General features: G+C 40.7%; 1 protein-coding gene across 1 annotated transcript in view; it reads left to right on the plus strand.

The window, feature by feature from the left end:
• Positions 1-14,612, plus strand: part of LOC132637676 (U-box domain-containing protein 52-like) — a 31,613-nt gene that overhangs the window by 3,744 nt on the left and 13,257 nt on the right. The window contains exons 2-3 of the mRNA XM_060354730.1: positions 7,452-7,570; positions 7,671-7,847. Of these exons, the coding sequence (XP_060210713.1) occupies positions 7,452-7,570; positions 7,671-7,847 (296 nt within the window). The remainder of the gene's footprint in view (positions 1-7,451; positions 7,571-7,670; positions 7,848-14,612) is intronic.

The following is a 14,612-nucleotide window of genomic DNA, read 5'->3' on the forward strand; positions in this document are numbered from 1 at the left end:
ATGCCAATGCCAATTTTTCCAAGTGGGGATAACGGGTCTCCGCATCCCCCAAAGTTCTACTTACATAATATATAGGGAATTGCGTACCTGATTCTTCTCGGACCAAAACGCCACTTACCGCTACCTCGGAGACAACAAGGTAGAGATAAAGCTGCTCGTCCGCTTTTGGTGTGTGCAATAGCGGTGGGCTGGACAAGTACCTTTTTAATTATTGTAAAGCTCTTTGACACTCCGGTGTCCAAACGAAGTCGTTCTTCTTCTTCAGTAAGGAAAAGAAGCGGTGACTCTTGTCTGAGGACCTCGATATGAAACGACTCAGTGCCGCTATCCTTCCGGTGAGCCTCTGCACTCCTTTGACGTTATTCACCACCTCAATATCCTCGATGGCTTTGATCTTGTCCGGGTTGATTTCAATCCCCCGGTTTGACACCATGAAACCCAAAAGTTTACCAGACCGGACACCGAAGGCACATTTTTTCGGGTTGAGCTTCATGTTATACTTGTGGAGTACATCGAAGGTTTCCTGCAAATGCTTTAAATGGTCCTCTATTTCCAGGGACTTGACTACCATGTCGTCAATATAAACTTCTATTATTTTCCCTATTTGTTCTTCGAACATCCCATTAACTAGGCGTTGGTAAGTTACACCGGCATTTTTTAATCCAAAAGGCATGACATTGTAACAGTAAGTCCCATACCGGGTAATAAAGGATGTTTTCTCTTGATCCTCCGGGTGCATCCGGATTTGGTTATACCCGGAGTAAGCATCGAGAAAACTTAACATCTCATGCCCGGTCGTCGCATCAATCATTCTATCGATGTGAGGCAACGGAAATGAATCCTTCGGGCATGCTTTGTTTAGATCCTTATAGTCAACGCACATTCGAAACTTATTACATTTTTTCGGCACCACTAATACGTTAGATAGCCAGTCCGGGTATTTTACCTCCCGGATAGAGCCTATTTTTAAAAGCTTCGTTACCTCGTCCTTCACGAAGGCGTGTTTTGCCTCTGCTATGGGTCTTCTCTTCTGCTTCACCGGGGGAAACCTCCCGTCTAAGCTGAGCTTGTGAGTTGTTACTTCCGGTGGCACACCTATCATATCTATATGGAACCATGCGAAGCAATCGGCATTAGCTCGAAGAAATTCAATTAACTTGTTCCTGAGCTCCGAGGTTAACCCCGTGCCTAGGTATACCTTTCTGTCCGGTAGATATTCGAACAAGGTGATCTGCTCCAACTCCTCTACTGTTGACTTGGTTGCATCCGAGTCATCCGGCATGACGAATGATTTGGGTACACCGAAATCATCCTCTTCATACCCCGGATCCAACCCCGTGTGCTTTAGTTGCTATTTGGTGTCCTTTCCCCTGGTTGAATCTTCTTCCTTTTGATCCAATTTTTTGGGCTGAGGTGTCGCTTCCTCGATCGCGAACATCTCCCTTACAGTGGGTTGTTCACCTCAGATGGTTTTTATCCCCTTCGGGGTCGGGAATTTCAGCAGCTGATGCAATGTCGACGGCACGACCCTCATGCTATGTATCTAAGGTCTACCCAGCAATGCATTATACTTCATATCTCCTTCGATTACGTAGAACACCGTTTGCTGGATAGTGCCATCAATGTTTACCGGCAATGAGATCTCACCCTTTGTGGTTTCGCTCGCCATGTTGAACCCGCTGAGTACCTGGGCTACCGGCACGATCTGATCGAGTAGCCTTAGCTGTTCGACCACTCTCCACCAGATGATGTTGGCTGAGCTACCTGGGTCAATCAAAATACGTTTAATTTGAGTTTTAAAAATAAGTATAGAGATTACCAATGCATCATTGTGCGGTTGGATGATGCCTTCTGCATCCTCGTTGCTGAAAGAGATGGAACCCTCGGGTAAATAATCCAGGCTGCGCTTCTCACGCACAATAGAAACCTTGGTCCGTTTCATCACCGGCCCTCGTGGGGTATCGGTACCCCCGATTATCATGTTAATTATATGTTGAGGTTCCACTGGTTCTGCCCGTTTATGAGTTTCCCTTTCCTTGTAGTGACTTTTGGCTCGTTCACTTAGCAATTCTCGGAGATGGTCGTTCTTTAGTAACCGAGCCACCTCCTCTCTTAGCTGGCGACAATCTTCAGTTCTGTGTCCATGAGTTCCATGATATTCACACATTACACTCGGGTCTCGTTGGCCCGGGTCCGACCTTAGTGGTCTCGGCCATCTTACATCTGCTATACGGCCAATAGCCGAGACGAGGTCCGAAGTGTTGACATTGAAGTTGTACTCCGATATCCTCGGCAAGTCTTTGTTGCTGGCCGAGCTTCCGGCATCGCTACTAAATGAGAGACCTCGACTGTTCGACCGGCGCTCGGCCCGTTTATCACCCCGACCGGATAAATGACTCGGGCCAACCCTTGATTTTTCCGACCTGAAGATTGGTTTTTCTGAATGAGAATATGGCCAATACCTTTCCCTCGATGATCTGGCCTCCGGTTCGTAGTTCTTCCTTGGTCTTTCCAAACTTTTGTTCATATTTACGGCCCCCGAGGGAAGCTCGAGTTGGTCATCTTCCACCCGATTCTTTGACTCATATCGGTTATGGACATCCGCCCAGGTCACAGGCTCGTATTCCAGCAAGTTTTCCTTTAATTTGAACGAAGCCGTCGAGCTTCGTGGATTGAGCCCCTTTGTGAAAGCTTGTGCTGCCCATTCTTCCGGAACCGGAGGGAACTCCATTCGTTCCCTTTGGAATCGGTTGACAAATTCACGCAATAACTCATCGTCTCTTTGGGATATACGGAAAATATCTGCCTTACGGGCCTGCACCTTTTTGGCACCGGCGTGAGCTTTTGTGAAAGCATCGGCGAGCATTTCGAAAGAAGTGATCGAATGCTCGGACAGATGGTCATACCAAGTCAATGCTCCCATTGACAGAGTTTCCTTGAACTTTTTTAGCAACACGGACTCAATTTCATCCTCTTCCACATCATTGCCTTTTAAAGCGCAGGTGTATGAAGTCACGTGTTCCTAAGGGTCCGTTGTGCCGTCATATTTCTGGATATCCGGCATCTTGAACCTCTTCGGGATCAATTTCGGAGTCGCACTCGGAGGAAAAGGCCTCTGAATGTACCTCTTCGAATCCGGTCCTTTCAGAAAAGGCGGAGTCCCCGGTATTTGATCCACCCGAGAGTTATATGTTTCCACCCTCTTTTCGGTCAAGTCTACCAGCCTCGCCAATGTTTCGAGCATTCTCAGAACCTCGGTGGATGAACCAGCTCCGGACCCATTGCTTTCCACTATCCGTGCCTCATCCCTTCTGGGTTCAGCAACACCCTTCACCTTCTCCGGGGTCGTTTTATCTCTTTTGTTTTGCAACTGGGCTATTGTGATTCCTTGTTCGGCAATTGCTGCTCTCTGTTCCTGCAACATTTCAAAAATTAAACGTAAATCAATATTATCATTCGGGGTATCCGGTTCTTTCCGGTCCTGTGTCCGGAACAAAGTAATTGAATTGTGAGTATTTAAAGGATCGGTGGCCGGCTGGGCGGCATTCTCCTGATTCACGGTGTTTTGCCGGTTGAGGCCCTCCCTCGAATTAACGGGGTTCGGGTCAGCGGGATTTGCTGGTAATCCTCGTGGCCCGCTGTCTTCATTTTCGGCCACAATCTCGTTGTTGTTGACGTGACCAGATTGTCCACTGTTAATCATTTGGTCTGTTTTTTCAGAGACGAACAAAAGTGACCAGATTGTCCACTGTTAACCATTTGGTCTGTTTTTTCAGAGACGAACAAAAGATTTTTTCGATTCTGATGGGTGAGAGAAATTAAGATCAAAGACCACTATTAAATTTGGATAATCAATTAAATTTATGAGTGAGGTATAGGATATGTGGTTGAACTTTAATCTATTTTTGATTGAGAGAAAATGGAGTAGGATCAACTATGAATAATCTGAATAGTAATCAATGATTTACACTAAAAGTATGTGCCAATATATTGAATATCGTTTGATTGAACAAATCTAAAGAACACAATAAATCCGGACCAAAATCAGATATTGAGAGAATGAGATTTATATATTTTTTGCTATTACAAATGTTCTAGAACTCAAGAAGTCAACCCCTAAAAGTAGGGTAATGACCCCTATTTATAGTTTTTGCCTCATGGGCCTCATATAACATAAAACCCTTTTGAATAAAGAAAAATCCTAAAAGGATAAGGTTGGCCGTACGGTCTGACATTCGTACGATTGGCAGTACAATGTGGCAGAACGGTCTTGACGCGTGACAATTATGTAACGGATTACCCGGACCAACGGCCACGATCAACCGGGCCAACGGCCACGATCAACCGGGCCAACAGCCACGATCAACTCGGCTATGGAGAAACCGGACCAAACAATGTTCTTCGCTTTCTTCTGTTCAAGCACCCCTTCGGTCCCGAAAGAAAGTCTTCATGCTCGTGCTGGCTTCTTTCTTCCCTCAGTCTCTGGTCTTGTCGGTTTAGTATATATCCGATTTTTACCGTATACGTTGTTCATCGCTATACGATTTGGATCCTATGCGAGTGTTTGTTGTTGGTTATCTAATGACATTGGTGTAGTGGACTAATTTCAAAAAATTACAAATGGCTTGCAATTAATCAAATCCGGATAAAAAAAAATGGGTATCGCAGCAAAGAAGAACATGGAAAAAGTCAACAAAGAAGAATAAGAGAAAAAGCCAAAAAACGTGAGGATTATAAAAGCGGAACAAGGAAAAAGTCAAAAAAGAAAGAATGAGAGAAAAGCTAAATCTTGATATACATGGAAGAGGTTTGACAATTGTATAAAAATGTTCACTATTCAACGCAACAAAAATGCAAAAGCTACTTACTTTTAGGGTTAGTGAGTCCACGTCAGACTTCAAAAGAGAAGACGGTAAGGGCAATACTGGAATCCAAAAATTGGAGAGTTTCCTTATTAGGAATGTGGTAATTTTTTTTAACATTGACTAATAAGGAAATTGATTCATATAAATTGAAATAGGGAAGTATAATTTTACTATGTAGAAATAAAGCGATGTAAAGATGAAAAAACTTAGATCAAAATTCAATAAATTGGGGAAGAGATAGAAAAAGGGCAAAAGGGAAGGAGACAAAGGGGGGGGGGGGGGACAACATTTGGTGTTTGTCCCGCCAATTGGTAGGCAGCAAAATAAAGCAAAGAGCAAAGAGTAGCAAAGTGAGAACTGGAGCTGAAGAAAACGTACCTGAAAGCAGAAGTGTGCTACACCCGCGTAGCGCCTCTGACGCCGAGGTTTCAGCCGCAGAATCGTTTTTTGATTGCCTTCCATGTTGCACGCGCGACGCGGGTGAACGCGAGCTCGCTATTTTTTTTCCTCGTTCGGGTTGGATTTGATTTTTAAAAGTCAGGCCTTTTGGTATCCTATAAATACATATTCTACACATTTTTTCCACATAACTTTGGGAAAACTTGAGACCCTTAGTTCTAAACTTTGGACGTAGAGAGAGCTTGAAGCCGTCGTGGAGGCCGTAATTACAGGGTTTTACTTTCTCTTCTCTGTAATACTTATTTTGATATTTTTATTCGGATGATTTGTTGTTTTTCTTCCATGTCTATGTGGAGCTAAACTCTTTAGTTCCAGGGCTTTGACACAAACATGAAAGTTGACGTTTGATTATAGTTTCTATCTATTAAATTTTCATATTTTAGGTTGCTTATTTATTCTTGTGCTTAATTGTTTGATTACTTGATCACTAATTGAACACTATCTGTGGTGCGTGAATTGGACTTGAGAAAGGGAATTCACGTACGTAATAAGAATAAATAGAGTTTATTCGATTTAATCATTTTGCTACTGAGGATAGAGATATACCCTTTAGCCTACTTAGTTGAATACGGAGAATTAAATGCATTCTTGTTGCCTCTAATGACCATAGAAATATAGGCGTTATAGTAGCATCTACAGGTTTGTGAGTAGTTCGTGAGAATATCATAAAGTTACAATTAACCTGTCAACTAGTAACTCATAGGTAGAACGATTTGAAGACTCAACTGGATTGTTAGTGGTCATAGCCCTAGATCTATCTCTTCTCCGATAAAAATCCGTTATTTCTTGGTTAAAGTTCATTATTTGCTTTCTTTTATTTTTAGTTAGTTTACCAATCTAATTTGGATTTTATTTCTTGTTTAGACAATTAGCGTTAGTTTAATTTAGTAAATAGTTAATCATAAGTCCCTGTGGGATCGATATCTGGACTTAAAAGTTCTATATTACTTGTATGACCACGTATACTTGCGTGTGCGTTTGGGAGCAACAGGATTTTGTGAGAAGAGAAAATAAAACTGAGTATATAAAATTCGAGCTACTGTTTTACGTCGACGGCTACAACAGTCATCACGCCGCTGCAGCGGTACCGCTATAGCGGTCAAGTGACCACTATAACTTGACCGCTATAATGGCCTACCACAAAATCGCTGTGACCGCTATAGCGGTCCATCTACCGCTATAGCTGTATCGCCATAACGGTACATTGCCCGCTACAGCGGCCACCATGGCAAATTGATGGCCGCTGGCAGCGGTACTGCCGCAGCGGTACTCCTACCGCCACATCGGCTCGTTTTGGGCAGTGAACTCGATTTTGTCCAGTTTTTCCTCCTATCACCCCAACAGAGTCCTAATTTCCCATAACCACTGGAAGGGTCATTACACCAATTTACTTGTAACAAATAAAAGCTATAACCCAAGTTTGTATAATAATAAACAAATTATGTATTTCCCGTCCTCATATCTAGCGTGAGGTCGTCGCTGACAGATTTTAGGGTGACCTTCTATCCATGCCAGGCCGCCCAAAGATTTTTTTTATGATGTCTATTTCTACTCCAGACATTGTGGTTATTTGTTAGACAGATTTCATTCCTTAGGCATGTTATAGATTAGAGTCCTTGTACGGTGACTTTCGGATTTTGGGATTTATAATAGTTAGAACTTCGTCATTTACTTCATTATTTTATGGCATGACTTATTTTGATTTTCTTGTGCTTGAATGGGTAATTCCTCAAACTACATCAGCACCACAATCCCCAACATCATGTCACATTGGTATAGGTAAAATATTAAACCTCGCTGATTTAGCTTTATCGATGATTCCCATTTCTTGACAGTTACGTTGCTTTTGTAATAATGTTATTTATTTTTGTTCTTGTTCTTCCTTTATGTTTTTGGTTTTTCTTTTATTTTGGAGTAGGAGGCAATGATCTATCAATCGGACGAGATTCAAACAACCAATGTACAGATCTGTTTCTTCCTTTTCCGTCTTTTGTTCTTTCAAAGAAGTGAGAAAATCAATTTATTTCCTGGTCATGACTTCCTTAATGTTATTATATATCCAACGACAATAAGATTTTCAAATATGAAATAAAAAAATTAATGACATTCTTTAACACAAATTTTCAGGTAGCTTATGAGCTAATCGTACTTGAAGGTAACATTGCAAAGTCTCTCATTGACTCTGTTTCACTATATAGAGTTCAAAATTTGATACTTGGTTGTCCATCCAAAAATGGGATTTCAAGGTAATGTTTTTTTAAATATATGCAAAAGTATGTTAGAATTACTAAAATTTAGCTGCGATTGAATTGAGTCTCACTATAATGACAAACTTTTCACTAAAAGTTATGTTGCAAATAATGTACTGAAAATGGCACCAAGCTTTTGCAATATTTACATAGTTTCCAAAGGGAAAATCAATTCTATAAGAATGGCTTCTCACCCATTGAAACGGAGATCCTCAATTCCTAGCATACAAATTCCACAACGCAATTCCAACTTTGATGCAGCTAATTCAACATTGTAAGGTGGAGCCACCATGATAGGTGGGCTTTGATCGTCCTTTGGCAGCCACTAGTGATCAAATATTCCTTCTGCTTCTTAGCATTTCGATGTTCCTACTCTCTAGCAATACAAAGCTTGTTCTACACCATGGGTTTCACTCATGAGATATTTCAGGTGGATAGAGAATTCTCCTATTTTCCAATATTGCCATTACTGCCCTCGTGAAAGTTCGGGCCATGTCTCAGTCCCACTATGGTATCATCCGAAAAGGCCAGCTAAGCATCGTTGGCTTGATCAGTTAATGACATTTTAATGTGCTAAGTTATTTGGTGTATCATTGTGTTGATTTGATACATAATTAATAATTGTGGTCAAAATTTCTTGAGGTGGAGTAAAAACCCCTTCATTAGAAGGGCGTAACATGCTAGCATTAGCAGGTGGAGTTGAGGCAGCAAATTTCAACCAGATCACTTTCATGTGACGCTAACTCGAACTTACATTTCTTATTAAGGATCAGCATTCCATTACTTGGAAGATAAGTTCATATGCTAAGCAAAATTGTGTTTAGCAGAAGTAAAGCTTTAAGGATTCGTACTTGAGCACCCTACTGAGCGTGCTATAAAATTGCAAATAAAATTAGTTAAACAAGGCCATTCTCAACCATGTAGGGGATCCTTTCTACTTCATCACTATCACTAGACGGGGTTGTAGAAGACTGAAGGGAGATTAAGAACCAAGATTTATGTTGCCATTGGCTTATGTCAAGGAGAGGAAAGCTTTCCTTGTGACGTGCTTAGTGAGAAGGTTTGAGAAAAGGGTGACACTGCAAGATCCAATATCTTCTTAGACAACAAAAATATGGGTAATAAAGGCATGGATCAAAGTGACATCCCTGGGAGAGCCAACATTTCTATTCAGATTTCCCAAAGAGTTTGAGGCTGGTCATGTCCTTGGGAAGGGTGACAGATGGATTGATGACAATTTTCTTAGACTCCATAAATGGTCTAAGGTTCTAGCTCTGGATTTACAAAGAAAAAGAGAAAGTTCTAGGGTGGTGATTGTAACAGGCTTGTAATTACATCTTTAGTGTAACGAGATTTTCAGAAATATCGGAAATGTTGGGAAGGAAGGGGGCTTTTTGGAGGGGACTGCAGTTAAAAGGATGTATCAAGGGTTAGAATTCTGGTGTGGAAAGGGGGAGAATATTGGTGTAAATGGTGGTAGAAAGAGAGGGTGGGGGGGGGGGGGGGCTAAAAAAATATAGGGTTGGGTTAACACCACAAAATAGCCCTAAAATTTTGATGAGGGGGAAAAGAGGATAGCAAAAGGAGAAAGAGAGAGAGAGGGGTGGAAAATCTTGCACACCAGATATCTCAGGATTCATCCATCGGAAACTATGGCTATCTAATCGATAACGAATAAAGGAAAGAAAGTCGACGAGTGTTTTGAGAAATTGAGAGAGTAAGAGAGAAATAGAGAGAGACAGAGACAGAGACAGAGACAGAGAGAAGTTTTAAATTCCCCTGGATTAGTGAACAAATTTGGAGAAAGCATTTAGCCCAGTTCACTTATAAATTTGGACCAGTTGAATGTTCTAACGAGAACCAATCTGGTCGATATAAAAACAACATAAAACATCACACACTTGGAGAATATGACAAGGATTTCTCCCGACAAAGAACCCAAAGCATAAGGCTTCAGATAATCTTTTTACCACACAAAATAATCCACACCTCTCGATGTGCATAGTGCGAAAAAGGAATGAAGTGCAGATGGAGAGAGAAAGGGTGCAACCTAAAGCTGTCATGTCTGGCGACCTCACCTACCAGAAAGTTGATGCTACAAAGACCACTCCTGATGGAAATTAAGATAATAGGGTGTCACACCCCTACGAGGAGTATGACGGGCTCCGACCCATAGGCCGGGAACCACCTGACTTATTCGTTACTTTGAACATTATAAACCATAACTCAAAGAACACCTGCACGCAGAAAAGGCTAAACATAGAGATATCCGATCATTCAGCACATATGCGGACCGATAAGGTCGCCACAACATAACGTATATCATAAAGCGGAAAGGCTAACAGTAAAGTATCACCGACCAAAACAATGCCAACCTGACCATATACCATGCTTACATACCCCACTATGTCTATGAGCCTCTAAGAGTGCACATATGAACATATATTACACTAGCAGAAGAGTACCAAAAGATAGCAAGTCCGGAATAGTGGCACTCGCTGACACCGTTGAGCTGGAAAATCCTATTGCGGTCGCTACTCAATAACCCTGTCAGAGCTTGCAGCACGAAATACAGCGTCCCGTGCAATGGGAAATCAGTACAGATACAAGTACTAAGTATGTAAGACTGGAAGCAATAACATAAGTGGGATGGAAATATAGATCGAGTAAAGGTAACCTGTCAGCTGAGAACATACAATGCATGAATCTTAAAAATCATATATAAGTAAGCACATATGTGTATATGTATATAATATAAGTATTAGTGTTGCGGAACGTGCAGCCCGACCCATATATGTTAGTGCCGATGAATGTACGACCCGATCCATAAATATAATATGTTAGTGCCGAGGAACGTACGACCCGATCCATAAATATAATATGTTAGTGCCGAGGAACGTACGGCTCGATCCATAAATATAATATGTTAGTGCTGAGGACGTACGAACCGATCCATAAATATAATATGTTAGTGCTGAGGAACGTACGACCCGATCCATAAATATAACATGTTGGTGCCGAGGAACGTACGGCCCGATCCATAAATATAATATGTTGGTGCCGAGGAACGTATGGCCCAATCCATAAATATAATATGTTAGTGCCGCGGAACGTACTGCTCGATCCATAAATATAATATGTACATAATGTAAATAGCATGCACGGGAGCTCATATGAAAGGTACAACTTTATCGGAGTGAAGTAAGATTGGTAACCTCCGATTTATATTACGGAATTCGTGTCGAATCCAAAGAAATAACTTAACGATGATGAACATAATAATATACCAAGAATAAATCAAATAACTAAGACATTAAGAGTTGAGCTACATGACATAGGAATGGAGTGATTTTATTATGGAACGCTCATATTCATACTCTAGTTGGATTCGTGCCAAGGAAAGAGAGAGAAACGAACACCTTACATACCTTATCCGTCAAGCCACCACTCAAAGAATCTGTTACTTCAGTGTTTGCCCTTCACCCGAACCTATATATTGAGAAATACATCTTTAATCATACTTTCATCATATTTCCATCAACTTATAAGAACTAATTATTGAAGACTAATTTGGGTTACGAAAATTTAAGTAGCATTTCCCTTATATTCTTTACCTCCTCCAAATACCAAAACAACTCCCAAACAATACCAACAACATCAACAACAATATCATCAAGATTCTACAGGATAAATATGTATAATTTCATCCAAAACTTTCTTCAACTTCAATCCACAAGCCAACAATACCAACACCACAATCCATAGCTCTTATTCTCGTAAATATCCTTAAATAAATATTAATAAAGAGAAATTCATACCTTATATTTGCTAGAATAAGAAGATATTCAATATTTACTTTGATTCCAAGCCAACTTCAACGCAAAACGAAACTATAAGCGCGACTACACGTTGTCCGGACCTCGATTAATACTTCGTAACTTGAAATTGCTCAAAATCCTCACTTTTATGTTATATGTAAGCTCTCATATGTTGCTGAATTTTTTGGGGAATTATTATGACAAAAAAAAAAGAGGGATTTTAACCCTTATATAGTGTGCCAAAGTCGGTGGCACTGTAGCACTGTAGCAGCGCGCCCTGCTCTGTCCGCCTAACTTGTAACGTCCATAATTCTCTACTCCGACGTCATATCGATGAGCAGTTTGTTGCATTGGAAACTAGACTCGACTAAATTCATTTTAGGATTTCAAAACACCTTAAAACTCCTAATATACCTAGAGATATACCCCTCCAAAGTTGACCCAAAATTCTATCCAAAATTCTGCCAACTTTTTCCAAATTTTCGACAAACTTATTTTCTTTGATTTGATTGGTCCCGGAATCTTCCAAAACCCCCCTTACATGATATTTATCCTTTATTATACTTTATAATGGTCATGTTCTTGTGTTTCAAGATTTTCCTTCCCGGTTACGACTTACGAGATCATAATTCATCCTTTACTTCATTGTCACGTACTTCCCATGTCTTGTACCTTCCAAAACTTCATGGGACATCTCCGATTCTCCATTACTACGGTGAAGTACGTGGCATGATCATTATTTGAAAGTGTGGGGTGTAACATAGGGATCGAAATCAGTAGTAAGGCAACACATATTTGATTTCTACGACCAAGGGGAGTTTTAGTCCTGCTGACTATGAATGTCTATTTGGCATTTGCAAAGCTTATTCAGGTTAGAAGGTGAGACCCTATTGTCGATAGGGTTAATATAGAAGTCTTGTTCCGAACTACGAAGGGACAAACTCTCAGTTTCCAGCTTCAAAATTATTGTAGTATCTTCTCAAGCTGGCTGTTTGGGGCAGAAAAGTCCATTCCCTACTCTAATGTCTTGGACAGGGTAAACAGGATATCAATGTTCTTTCAGTTGATGATTCTCTTCCTTTGTGTAATATAGAAGTTGAGAGAAATATTTCCAAATGGGCAAAAAGAAGTACATTAATTTCGAGAAGTTTCTGGGGTGTCTTCTAAAGGAATGGATGGCAGAGCAACTGATCACTTGAATAGTACTGATAAAGATGTTAGAGGGGATGTAGAGTTGAAGAAACAATAAGTGGCAAAGACTAAGAAGTTAGCCATGGAGACTAAATGGGGGTACGATTATGGTGTACGATTGGAGAAATAAGGAGGCAAGTATAGGGTAGCAATTACAAATAGAAGGAGAAATTTCGTAGTGTCAGCGGAAGTTGATGGAGAGGTGCATATGAGGGAGGAGAAAGTAGAAGGGACAACCCTTGTACAAAGAAGAAGCGAACTAGAGGTAAATTTTGGGGATATATAATTTAATCAATAATATAAGGGAAAAATGTCACGCCCCGAACCATGGCCTGGGCATAACACGACACTCGATGCCTGACTGCATCTGACCGAGCGAACCAACTGGCTGGCTGAATCAACATGTGGTATACAGTGAATGCGAAATATAACTTAACATATGCTGATCTACTAAAATTCTGACTGAATAATCATAAATGCGAAAAGACTGAGATAAGTCTAAAAGTATAAGTAAGTAGCTGATAAGGCGAACACAAAAAGCCTGCTAAACATCTGGTTGACTGCAACTATAGTCTATGAAGCCTCTAAGAATAATAAAGTCTGGCTGTTTACCGGGACAAGGCACCCGGCATACCTAACTGACTAGAAATACTGAAACGTCTGTAAAGTGTGATAACACCCCGAAGAACTGGGGCTCACCAAATAGTTGTACGAGAATCCTAGCATTCTGAGTCGTCAACCTATAAATCGTTACCTGCATCGTGAGATGCAGGCCCCGGGCAAAAAGGGACGTCAGTACATTTGAATTGCACTGGTAGGTAAAACAACTGAAAGAACAAATAAGTAATAAATGCTGAAACTGCAATTGAAACTAGAAACTGAAACTTAACATAAGTACTCACTGTTCTGAATGAGAAACCACTTGTTTATCTGAGTAAATGAGCTACAGCGGCACACCCAATATATAAGTGCACAAACTATGGCCTCAGGCCCAAGTATACGAATACATAACTACGGCCTCAGGCCTAAATACAGGTGTTCAACATTCATGAATTTAAAATCAATAACTAAGAATCATACTGCAATACATGATGCTGAAATACTGAATCATACTGAGTTACGTGATACTGGAATACTGAATAGAAATAGATTGCGACATGTATTCATAATAAACTGATTTGTCATAGCTGAGGCTCCTGGATATTGAACACGAGTCTATACTGATTACGTAATGGGTTCACGGTGTTCGAAATGATAATTATGAAACTATACCATCTAGAGAATAGAAGTTCTACAACGATTCATGGAATAAAGGCATAACTACTTTCTGAGACAAATTCGTATTAGTCACAAAGAATGAGGCATAGGGAGAATCATAAGCATTCTTGTAACGCCCCGTATCTTGGAACTAAGTTTAGACTCATATCATTAGAGTTTTAGTGTAAAAACTGAAGATTTGAACGTTTTGCGAAAATGGTTGATAGACCTACTTCGGGCAGTGATAACTCCTTGATTAGTTGGGAATTTGGGAAAGTACCCTTAATAAAAGTTGTAGTATGTAGAAATACCTTTCTAACGATATAAGGACCAAGCCAATCAGAGATCGGAGCAAGGCTATATGATCGTCTCAATATGGCTAATAGCTAGGCATTTAAAATTCGATAGAATCGGCTAAATTTTCGATACGTCTGTCTTCCAGTCAAATTTGGTGCAACTCCGTTGGGAATTTGAGGAAACATAAAACATGACAGTTGTAGCCCTTTGAAATAGCTTTCCAACGGTATATTGTGGAGCCCAAACAGAGCTCTGTACAAGAAGTTATGTCCATGTTACCGAACACTGTGAAGAACTGACACCCATCGCTCTTTCAGGTGCGTGGAGGCGCGTGCGATGGTTCCGCTTCGCGGGCTGATCGCGCAAGTCTGAGTATTGAGCTGCAGAACATTGTGCAATGGTCCCGCAACGCGGACCCATCGTGAATCGGGTCAGATTCGGGTCAACATTTCGGGTTACGCGTTTTTAGTTATATC

This window comes from Lycium barbarum, chromosome 4 (genome assembly GCF_019175385.1).
Source record: "Lycium barbarum isolate Lr01 chromosome 4, ASM1917538v2, whole genome shotgun sequence".
Classification (NCBI taxonomy): domain Eukaryota; kingdom Viridiplantae; phylum Streptophyta; class Magnoliopsida; order Solanales; family Solanaceae; genus Lycium; species Lycium barbarum.